This window comes from Coffea eugenioides, chromosome 7 (genome assembly GCF_003713205.1).
Source record: "Coffea eugenioides isolate CCC68of chromosome 7, Ceug_1.0, whole genome shotgun sequence".
In the NCBI taxonomy this organism is placed as follows: Eukaryota; Viridiplantae; Streptophyta; class Magnoliopsida; order Gentianales; family Rubiaceae; genus Coffea; species Coffea eugenioides.
In genome coordinates, this window is record NC_040041.1 from 12,804,214 (window position 1) to 12,816,527 (window position 12,314).

At 36.7% G+C, this 12,314-nt stretch overlaps 1 protein-coding gene across 1 annotated transcript; it reads left to right on the plus strand.

Annotated features, from left to right (window-relative positions):
• Positions 1–778: 778 nt before the first annotated feature.
• LOC113776945 (beta-amyrin 28-monooxygenase-like) lies at positions 779–5,233 on the plus strand. Its single transcript, XM_027321998.1, has 3 exons — positions 779–1,721; positions 4,642–4,829; positions 4,940–5,233. Exons 1-3 carry the CDS (start codon positions 779–781, stop codon positions 5,231–5,233), a joined length of 1,425 nt encoding a protein of 474 aa, XP_027177799.1.
• The last annotated feature ends 7,081 nt before the right edge of the window (positions 5,234–12,314 follow it).

Here is a 12,314-nt window from a genome sequence, read left to right on the forward strand (position 1 = left end):
GAATTAATGAGTCTTGTAACTGAATTAAAACTCTAGTTGTTTTTTGCCATAAAGTCCTTCAGTTTTTCAAATGCTATAAAAATTTTTAAAAAATATTCTAAAAGGTACTCTAAAAAGTAGTCTAAATTTTTTTTATGTTTAAAAAATATTCCAAAATATATTTTAAAAACTCTACTACTCTTAAATATTCCAAAATATTTTCTAAAAATATCCCAAAATATACTCTAAAAAATCTACTACAGTAAATTTTTTTAAAAATACCGCCAAAAACAGCTAATCCAAACGGAGCCACCAAAAAGTTGTATTTAGGCATTTGACGAATAATTTGAAATTCCCCCAAATCGCTCTAGTTATTTGGTTTATTTAAGAGGTTTTGAATTTATAATTCACCAATTATTAAAACACATTTTAAACACTATAATAATTTGTGATGTATAAATTCAAGTACTTCCTAAATAATCTAAACAATTAGAGATACTTGAGAGAATTTCAAATTCCTTCATCAAATCTCTCGATACAAACGAAGCAACAGAATTTGTTACGAGGACAAGTGTTGTTGGCGTCAACACTGTGGATTAGGAAAGTGAGATAGAAAATCCCACATCCATTTCACAATACCGTGTGGATATATTTCACAACCAGATGCATTTCCACCGTCATCCGTTCACCAAATATATATATATATATATATATATCCGCGTATGCATATACCCCTTGCAGAAGGGACTAGACAACAGATTCATCAACTTTTGTCTGTGTAGGATTGAAACACAGGAATATGGAGGCCTTTTCTCTGTATTTCCTCACCATTGTAGTCGTCTTGGTTTCCTTCATTTTTCTTGGCTTTCTAAGTCAACGTTTCAAATCTAAGACATCCATACTTCCAACAGGCACATTTGGATTGCCAGTTGTTGGAGAGACACTCCACTTTTTCTCGAGTGGCCCAGAAAAATTTATTCATCAGAGGATGGAAAAATACTCGGCAGAAGTATTCGCGACCTCATTGTTTGGGAAGAAAGTGGCTGTAGTTTGTGGTGCAGCTGGGAACAAGTTTTTACTTTACACTGCAAACGACCAGCTTGCTCCTTGGCTTCCTTCTGCAGCGTCCAAGCTAATGGATTTGGTAGATTCTCCGGGACAATCTGTCAGGCAAGTAATTTCAAAATGTCGAACTTTTCTTTATAATGAAATCCTGAATCCGAAAACTTTGAGACAGTACATAACCATAATGGATGCCCTGGCAAGGGAACATCTCAAGACAGAATGGGATCCTTCCAAAGTGATACAGGTTTATCCTCTTTGCCAGAAGTATGCACTTTCGTTGTCATGCAGATTGCTCCTTGGCCTTGAAGATGCTTGCCAGATTCAAAGAATATCTGATTCTTTCTGGATCATAATGCAAGGGTTGTTTTCAATGCCCATCAATATGCCTGGCACCAGATATAATCGTGCTTTGAAAGAAGTCAAAAGGGTTAAGCATCAATTCTTGAACATCATCGCCAAGAAGAGAGACATGGTTTTTCAGGATACAGGAAGTGCTGGTTCCGACGTATTGTCTCGCATTCTGCTCGAGGGAAACGCCTATTCCATGTCCGATTCAGAGATTGGTGCCTATCTTTTAACTTTAATGCTTCCCAGCTATGAAGGAATAAGTGCAACAATCACATTTGCCTTAAACCATCTGGCTGAGCTTCCCCATATTTATGAGGCGGTTTACAAAGGTACGTTTTAAAAATCTCATCCATTTCATTTGCGATCGACAGATTATATCCAACGAGAAGTAGTTAGAAAATCAACCAGTGGGCTTTGATCCATTGGCCATGGGAGACTTTTAGAGCTATTCCGTGCATCAGGTCAAGATTTTGATACCAATTGGGTGTATATTCAGATAGGGACTTGAATGATAAACTTCTAACATTTTCAACTTAATCTATGAGACAAATTAAATTTAAGAGACTTACGATGCAAATAAGATTAAGTTTTTTTATTACAAGATCCATGGAAACTAGATAGGCAATCCTCCTAGTTGTTGAACTAATTAAGATTTCTCCTTCTTTCATATCTTTATCAACGTGTGGGGTTAATTCTTGATAGAAAGCTAATATTCATCTAATTTGAGCAAATCCACCAAGTAGTTCATCTAATTTAAGCAAATCTATCTAATTAATTTCTTACATAGAAATTCATGTAGATTACAGTCATAAACTGAACATGAACTCCTCATTATTTAAAAAGAAGCTAAATGATGCTGTAGTATACAATCCAGAGGTGGATTTCCTTTCCCTCTAGGCTTATACAGCCCTAGCAGGGATTTCCATGGTATAGAAGTAGAACATGATTCTTGCCCAAAAACCAGAAGACAATAATGCACCTCGACTAATCAAATAACAGTGATTTGATTAGCTTGCTTCTCCTGCCATAACAGCCTAACAATACAGAAAGAGAAAAATTAAAGTACTTGCATTGGAACTTCCTAACAAAGATATGTTGCATGAAAAAGAAATTAAAAAAATCATTAAGTATATGGTAAAAGATAGCTGCCAGTAAACTATTGATCGAATCAAATTTTGACCATTAAACAAATTTTCGTCACAAATTGATCACTAAACTAACTAATCAATATACGTGTGACTATTGTGTCGATTAATACTCTTAATCTATGAAATAAGTAGAACACATGGCAAAGTGCAGGGATAGTTTTGTCCACCACTTAATGATTAAGAGCAAAACTATGCCACATGTTTGCTTATTTCATAAATTAAGAACATTAATTGACGCAATGGTCACGGGTGGACTGATTAGTTAGTTTAGTGACCAACTTATAATGGTTTAATGGCTAAAACTTAACCCGACCAATAGTTTAATGGTTGCCGAGGTTTTTTTTGCCAATTATCAACTATATGCTGGACCTGAAATCCTATCATTGAATTAGCACAAAGTTATCCTCTCTTGTATAGTCCTTCGGAAACCTTAAACTTCTGCTTGTATAATGAGTCATCCTATTTGTCAAATGAACTGTCAGTAAATTGCATGGTTACATAAAACTCCACTTTTGATGCCCACTTTTGATGCCAGCAAACTCGTACGACATCTGAATTCAACCAATGATTAATTTAGACAACCAATGAACTCAGATGACAAAATTGTAGCAAACAGCTGCTAAGTGAATTTGTATAAAAATTGATTTATTCAATAATAAGATGAAAAATTCTCCTTAGTCCAATAATCATGTTTTGCTTCGTCAGTTTATCCCATGGTTCTGGATTTGGTGCCAATATTTGAGCTTGCATATTCTGTTGATTATAATTTCTAAAAGCAATCCCAAGAAATTTCACTTTCTTCTTGTTCAATAAATTTCTCAAAGCTATTATATAATTTTTCACACCACATTCGATCTTATTTCACAATGAGAACTCAAAATTGGTTATTACAAAACAGTCCCAACTCCCAAGGATATTAGGACAGCCATTTAATACTATGTAGTCAACCCTTTTCTTGTAAATAGTTCTTTACACCAAAAGAATGACCAATCTATATATGAATCATTACATGACTGTTAATTATACTATACAAAGTCCAATTTTATAGAAATTAGGCCTAAACAATGCCCAATTTCTCTATAAACAACCGTGGCTTAGCCCTGCAAAAAAAAAAAAAAAATGTTGCTTAATCCTAGACTTAAGGCATATAATTTCCTAATTTTTTTGTCTAAAAATTTCCATTAGCCATTCTTATAGAATTTTACTCCAACAAAGGAAATTAATCAATTTCCATAATCCATCAACATAGAATATTGCTAGACTAAGTAAAAGAACTCTCGGAATTAGAAACTAATAAGCCCTGTGAGAGTATACTTGACACTTAAAACAAGGCCAATGTTTAATTAACTAATAATTACAGAACTTCCAGCAAATTTTTAAAAGCAACAGGTTGAATAAGTAACAGGCTTTTGGTGCAACTAGACTAGTGGTCCGTAACTAGACTGTAATAGTGGCAATTTCCAATTTAATTCCTAATACGAAAGCTCAAAGTAGGTTATGTTCACTTTTTTTTTTTTTTAAAGAGTATTTTACATATATAGCCCCCATAATGTACCGAAACATACCATGGTCATTAAAATTGATAGTAAGGGTAGTTTCGAAAAGAAAATTAAATGCACTAGTTTAAACTCCCACATCTAATACTTATATGTTTATATGTATATATGTGTATGTGTCTATATAGTATATCATTTGAAATGATTGACATATCACTTATCCATTATTGGAGAAGAAAAGGTCGTCGACTTCTTTAATTTAAGCTTGCAATTGTATTAATGTCCACTCAGCTTATGTACACAACTCAATACCTTAACTAATAATTTTCATTTATTTGTGGCATTTTTACTTCCTACTAGCTAGGATATTGATATTTTTTGCAAGGGGGAAAAGAATTGCATTTATACATAATTACAAAGAAAGTGAAATACCTATAACATGTCCTGGGACTTGGCTTAAGTTGTAGAAACAATAGTTAGATGGTCATGAGATTTGTAATTCGACTCTCAAATTCTCCCATTTTCGCTGTCTTCCTTCTAACGTTTAGAGTTTTGCCTTGAAAAAAATATGGTAACAGGCTTGGTATTAATTATTTAATGCGCAGAACTTATGGAGATTGCCCGGTCAAAAGCTCCTGAAGAACTATTAAATTGGGAAGACGTCAAGAAAATGAAGTATTCTTGGAATGTGATATGTGAATCGATGAGGTTAACACCACCTAGCATGGGAACCTTTCGAGAGGCCCTGATTGATATCAATTTCGCTGGTATAACTATTCCAAGAGGATGGAAGGTATGCACTTTTTCTGCTTACTCTACATGACAAATTACAGAAGAAAAACAAGAAACAGAAATTGACAAGTGCTGCTACTTTTGATCATTCATGAGAGCTTGCGCTTTCAGATGCACTGGAGTCCATTTACAACCAACAAAAATCACAAGTACTTTCCTGATCCAGAGGCTTTTGATCCCACAAGATATGAGGGCGATGGACCGACATCCTGCACATTTCTACCATTTTCTGCAGGACCTCGTATGTGCCCAGGCAAGGACTATTCCATGTTCCTGATACTCGTATACATATATAACGTGGTGACGAGATTTAAGTTACAAAAACTGATTCAAGATGAGAAGATGCGATACCGTGTTGGTCCTGTTCCTGCCAATGGCCTCCCAATGCGCCTGCAAACACATTGAGATAATATGCAGTTTCCCTTTAAGTTCAAGAATCGTTATCTTGTAATTTTGAATGTATCTTATCTTTCAACAGTTATGGAGAAATGGGATTGGCAGTATGAAAGTATATCCATCTTTGTAAAATTGAACTCAGTGAGGTCATAGATAGGATTCTGAGTTGAAGGCAGTGTTGAACTCAAAGCCAAGCCTCAATTATTGACTTTGAAATAGCCAAAATTGTTGAATTATTTGGCACAATTACAATCCCACATCGGTGGGTTTATGAATTGAAGAAGGTTTTGAGAGTTATAAATAAGCTCTCTACCTTCTCAATTCAATTACACCAAGCAAGAGCTAATAACTTGCTTCCTTCTCTCTCTTTGTAATATTTCTTCTAGTGAAATATTAAGTTGTCGGTAGTGTCCGAGGACGTAGGCAAATTAGCCGAACCTCGTTAAATTCTGGTGTTCTATTTTATTGTCTATTTAGTAGCTATATTTGTAGGTATATTTGTAGTGAGTTATTGTACAATTAATTGCATATATAGGTGATTCTGTCTAGGAAATTGGTACTTAAGCAGGTCAGTGTGTCTCACCAAATATTTCCTGAAAATTACCATTTTGCAATTTTAGGTACAATAATTTACTCGTTATACCTTAATTTGGTAGAGCTTCCGCAACAATTGGTATCAGAGCTCGAGGTTTCTTAGTATGCTCTGTGGTTGCACCATAGTCTGATCTTCCACATCAAAAAAGATTTATTGGGCTATTGTTATTCTACATTTAGAAGCTACTAAATATAATTTGTAGAGATGGCCGAAAGTAGATCTTCATCTACAATGCAAGCATCAACAAGCTCGTCATCGTCTATTATGGCAAGAAATGCTATGATGAATGCAAAATTAAATGTTGAGACATTTGATGGTACCGGTCATTTCGGTATGTGGTAAAGTGAGATTCTAGACGCGTTCTTTAATCAAGGTCTAGACATTGTCATCGAAGAAGAGAAACCAGAAGAGATTGAAGAGAAGGAATGGAGGACGCTAAATCGTTTAACGTGTGGTACAATTCGATCGTATCTTTCAAGGGAACAGAAATATGTGTTCTCAAAAGAAACTTCTGCAAATAAATTGTGGACTGGATTGGAGGAAAAGTTCTTGAAAAAAAATTGTCAGAACAGGCTCAATATGAAGAAGCGTTTATTTCGCTTCACTTATGTTCCCGGCACAACTCTAAGTGATCACATCACTAATTTCAATCAGTTAATCACTGATCTGATGAAGTTAGATGTGGCATTTGAAGATGAAGATTTGGCTCTCATGTTGTTGGGATCTCTTCCTGAGGAGTTTGAGCATCTTGAAACAACTCTACTCCATGGAAAAGTTGAGGTGTCCTCAGTGAAGTTAGCTCTGCCCTGTACAGCTACGAGCTCAGAAGAAAAGACAAGCAAAGTAGCAGAGATGGAGCAGCAGAAGCTCTGGTAACTAGAGAATGCTCACAAAACCAGAGAAAGGGGACGAGGGATAGATCCAAGTCGAGAGCTAGACTAAGCAAAGATGAGTGTGCTTTTTGCAGAAAGAAAGGGCATTGGAAGAAGGACTGCCCAAAACTGATTAGTAGACCTGACAAAGAAAAAGTTGCTGCGGATTCAAATGTAGTTGGGTGCATTGATCAAGACTTAGATTTTTCATTAGCTGTCATGCCTACTGGTCATTCTAGTACATGGCTATTGGACTCAGGTTGTAGTCATTATATGACGTCCAATAGGGAATGGTTCCTTGATTTCAAGGAACAAGAAGGTGGAGTCGTGTACACGACAGATGAAACCACATTAGCAACAAATGATGTTGGTTCAATTCGGTTGAGGAATCAGGATGAATCAATTAGGATTTTAACTGATGTTCGATATGTGCCAGAATTGAAAAAGAACCTCATTTTTGTGGGAGTACTAGAATCAATGGGCTACAAGATGTCGGCATATAATGGAGTGATGAAAATCATTTCAAGTGCATTGGTGTTGGTGAAAGTAATCCGAAAAAATAATAACTTGTGTTACTATCAAGGTAATGCAGTTGTTGGAGTAGCGGCAGTGGCTTCCAGTGATGATCAAGAATTGAAAGTAACCAGATTATGACATATGCGCTAAGGGCATGCCGGAGAAAAATCCTTGAATCTTCTGATGAATCAAGGACTATTGAAAGGAGTCAGTGTTTGTAAGTTAGATTTTTACGAGCATTGTGTCAAAGGGAAGCAGACAAGGGTAAAATTTGGCACTGCAATTCACGATACCAAGGGTATTTTGGATTATATGCACTCTAATGTGTGGGAGCCTTCCAAAACAATTTCTTTGGGAGGCAAAAATTATTTGTTACCTTTGTCGATGACTTCTCTCGAAGAGTATGGGTGTATACTATGAAGGCGAAAAATGAAGTATTGGGAATTTTCATCAAGTGAAAAAAGATGGTGGAAACTCAAATAGAAAGAAAGATCAAATGCCTTCAAACAGACAACGGAGGTGAATACACTAGTGATCCGTTCATGGAGGTCTGTGAAAATAAAGGCATTGTTCGGCACTTCACAGTCAGAGATACCCACAGCAGAACGGGGTGGTAGAGCGTATGAACAAGACATTGGTGGAAAAAGTTCGGTGTATGTTGTCCAATGCTGGGTTGGGCAGACAATTTTGGGTTGAGGCTTTAGCATATGCAAATCACCTCGTTAATCGCTTACCGTCAACTGCTATTGGCAGCAAAACGCCATTAGAGAAATGGTTGGAAAAACTTGCTACAGATTATGATTCCTTACATGTGTTTGATTCTACTGCATATTATCATGTTAAAGAATCAAAGTTGGATCCAAGGGCGAAGAAGGCGCTCTTTATGGGGATCACGACAGGCATTAAAGGTTATCGCCTTTGGTGTCCCGAGACGAAGAATATAGTTTTCAGCAGGGATGTCACATTTGATGAATCTACCATGTTAACAAAGGTAGATGTACAGCAGAATGATGGTACTCCCCAACAGGTGGAGAGCACTCCTAAGCAGGTGGAGTTTGAAAGAAGCATTATCAGACCAGCAGTGGATATAGGAGCAGATGAAAGAACTCCTATGGTAAAAGAAGAATCAACTGAAAAAGATGTTCCAGTTGGAGAGTCTTCACAGCAACTTGAATCAATTGCATTGAGTAAGCTAAAGAGAAATATTAAAGTACCTGCTCGGTATGTTAATATGGTGGCTAATGTATCTGCAATTGCAATAGATAAAGTTCCTACCACTTATCTTGAAACTATCCAAAGTTCAGAGAAAGGAAAATGGAGGACAACCATGGAAGAAGAAATACAGTCCCCCTTTATAAGAATCAGACTTGACAACTTGTCAATCTGTCAAAGGGAAAGAAAGCAATTGGGTGCAAGTGGGTATATGCAAAGAAGGAAGGATTTCCTGAAAAATCTGGTGTTCGCTACAAAGCAAGATTGGTAGCTAAAGGCTAAACTCAGAAGGAGGGAATTAATTACAACGAAGTGTTTTCTCCAGTCGTGAAACATTCCTCCATCAGAATTTTATTGGCTTTGGTAGCATAATTGGATTTGAAACTTGTCCAATTAGATGTAAAAACTGCGTTTTTACATGGAGACTTGGAAGAGGAAATCTACATGACTCAACCAGAAGAATTCAAAGTTGCTGGTAAAGAAAAGATGGCGTGCAAACTTGACAAATCGTTGTATGGATTGAAACAGTCTCCAAAGCAGTGGTACAAGCGATTTGACAAGTTTATGATGGGGCAGAGGTACACAAGAAGTAAATATGATGATTGTGTATATTTGCGCAAACTACGCGATGGATCCTACATATATCTTCTTTTTTATGTTGGTGATATGTTGATAGCTTCCAAGGATCAAGGTGAGATTGAAAAATTAAAATCTCATTTGAGTCGAGAGTTTGAAATGAAGGATCTCGGCAAAGTCAAGAAAATTCTCGGCATGGAGATAAGCAGAGATAGAAGATTGGGGAGGCTTTATTTGACTCAGAAAAAGTATCTTAGTAAAGTATTAAAGAGGTTTGGCATGAATGAAAAGATCAAATCCGTTAGTACTCCACTTGCTCCTCATTTCAAACTCAGTGCATCGTTATCTCCAAAGAATGATGCAGAACAAGAATATATGGCAAATGTACCATATGCAAATGCGGTGAGTAGCTTGATGTATGCTATGGTGTGTACAAGGCCCGACATTTCACAAGCAGTTGGAGTTGTGAGCAGGTAAATGCATGATCTTGGTAAGGAGCATTGGCAGGCTATGAAATGGATTTTACGATACATTTTGAACACCGTAGATGTTAGATTAGTATTTGAGCGGGATGAGAAGATTGGTCAAGACGCAGTTGAATATTGTGATTCCGACTACGCAGGTGATCAAGATACACGTCGATCAATAACTGGGTATGTGTTTACACTTGCTAAGGCACTAGTCAGTTGGAGGTCTATCTTACAGTCAACGGTTGCTTTGTCTATTACAGAGGCAGAGTATATGGTAGTTACGGAGGCTGTTAAGGAAGCAATTTGGCTTCATGGGTTGCTTGATGAATTGAGAATCAGACAGAAGTCTATCAAAGTTCATTGTGATAGTCAGAGTGCTATTCATTTAGCAAAGAACCAGGTTTATCATGCAAGGATGAAGCATATAGACGTACGGTATCATTTTGTGAAGAAGATTTTGGAAGATAGTACGATATTATTTTAAAAGATTCAGATCAAGGAGAATCCTACTGATATGCTTCGAAGGTTGTGACAACTATCAAATTTCAACATTGTTTGAATTTGATAAATGTTATGCACAACTTGAAGATTGGCGCTTGACAACGCATTTGAAGACACCATCGAATTTTGAGGGAGAAGATTTGTATTTTTGGTGGGATTAGAAATTATGCCAAGGTGGAGATTTGTTGAACTCAAAGTCAAGCCTCAATTATTGACTTTGAAATAGCCAAAATTGTTGAATTATTTGGTACAATTACAATCCTACATCGGTGGGTTTATGAATTGAAGAAGGTTTTGAGAGCTATAAATAAACTCTCTACCTTCTCAATTCAATTACACCAAGCAAGAGCTAATAACTTGCTTCCTTATCTCTCTTTGTAATATTTCTTCTAGTGAAATATTAAGTTGTCGGTAGTGTCCGAGGACGCAGGCAAATTAGCCGAACCTTGTTAAATTCTGGTGTTCTATTTTATTGTCTATTTAGTAGCTATATTTGTAGGTATATTGTAGTGAGTTATTGTGCAATTAATTGCATATATAGGTGATTTTGTCTAGAAAATTGATACTTAAGCAGGCCAGTATGCCTCACCAAATATCCTGAAAATTACCATTTTACAATTTTAGGTACAATAATTTACTCGTTATACCTTAATTTAGTAGAGCTTCCGCAACAGGCAGTACCATTTGCATTGTACCTTTTTTTGGTTCTATGGATGGCCTAAGGCCCTAACTGTTGCAAGCAACAAATCTTGGGATGGTCACCCCTCTACAATCAGCTCCGAGTAGCTAGCGTAGCTCATCTGGTAGGTTCCGTAGTCTCTTGAAGCTGATGCTCTTCTTTGCTAGATATTTTGCATTCCCATTCTCTGCAAAGAAAATGATTGACCTGGGCAATGAGATTATGGTGGGGGTTGCTCTGTACATTGCCTTGAATAAGGGAGATGCTGGTCATTGAATCCGATTCTAAGATCACTCTTGGATATCCTAAAGCCCATGCCAGGTTCAGGCCATCGACCATTGCCATAATTCTGCAGCTACATTGCTTGCAATTCCTAGTTTAGCACAGAAACCACCATGCCATCTTCCTAGAGCATCCCGTAGAAGACCTCCAGCACCTGCAAGACCGGGTTGTTGGTTGAGTTTCCGTCAACATTCACTTTAATCCATTCCTCCGGTGGTTTGGTCCAACTGATAAACAAAAGTTCCTTTTGTTGCGGATTGCTTTTGATGGACAAAGCTGCATGCGCTTGTTTAGCCTGTGCTGTCAGTTTTGTAGCCCTGACATGAAGCTTCTTGTCATCTCCTTTGATGCAGAACTCATTTCTCCCACTCCAAGCAAAATAAACTGATGGCCTAAAGCTTTCCAACTACAAGTTGTATTGCACTTCCAGTATTAAGTTCAGTATGTAACCCAATTTATGTAGTCAGTTCTCTAATTTGTTTGGAATAAACAAATTAGAGGAAAATAATATTTATGGATCCCTAATATATTACTTGACATTGAAAAACAAATTCAGGATCACACTGGCCTCTGTTGAATGGATACTTATGTAGCTTTTTTAAGTTTGCAATACGCAAGGTATAACAACTACTGCTTTTATCTATTTGCAGCAATTACAATCAATACCAAATGATTAGGTAAACAAAACAGAATACTCTATGCTTACAAATGTATACCAATCAAAATTTCAGGCTATGCTTATAGACCAGTTAAGCTTTGTTGGTTTAATCTTTCTTCAAGAAGCTACAGCAGCTCCAACTTCATTGATGATGGACTGCAGGATGACAGAAGTAGGTTGAAATTTTCCTATTCCTTTCTCCTCTGACAGGTTGTCGAGCCTGTGCAATAATAAAAATAGAACCTAACTACCACTAAAAGCAGTCAATAATTAATCCTAGGTACTGGAGTAGGGATTCTAAGTGTGCAATGGGTTACTTGATTCACCCTGTTCCCGAAGAGTTTGCTTAGGTGTGCAATGAGTTACTTGATTCACCCTGTTCCCGAAGAGTTTGCTTAACCCGATATACCAGAATTAATTAATTGACAAAAACTACTAAATAGTAGACAGTGACAAGCAAGGTCGTCTCCTCGGGGATTGGGGATATTTTTCTCTTGAAATTCCAATTGGTAAAAGGGGGATTTTATCGGAATGAAATTAAAAACAATTAAGCAATTCAACTAAAAATAAATACTTAACTAGCACGAATATAACAGGAATTAAATCAAGAATAGATAAATTCTAACCAAGAATACAACTACTCAGACACAGTCTACTTACCCGATCATTGATGCAAGGGAGGTTCACTTAATTTATTAATAGGCTAGTTATAGTCGCCGACGAACTCTA

Coding starts and splice junctions, on each gene's coding strand:
- LOC113776945 (XM_027321998.1), top strand. CDS start 779: ATGGAGGCCTTTTCTCTGTATTTCCTCACCATTGTAGTCGTCTTGGTT. Junction 1,722..4,641: donor TTATGAGGCGGTTTACAAAG/GTACGTTTTAAA, acceptor TTTAATGCGCAG/AACTTATGGAGATTGCCCGG. Junction 4,830..4,939: donor CTATTCCAAGAGGATGGAAG/GTATGCACTTTT, acceptor TTGCGCTTTCAG/ATGCACTGGAGTCCATTTAC.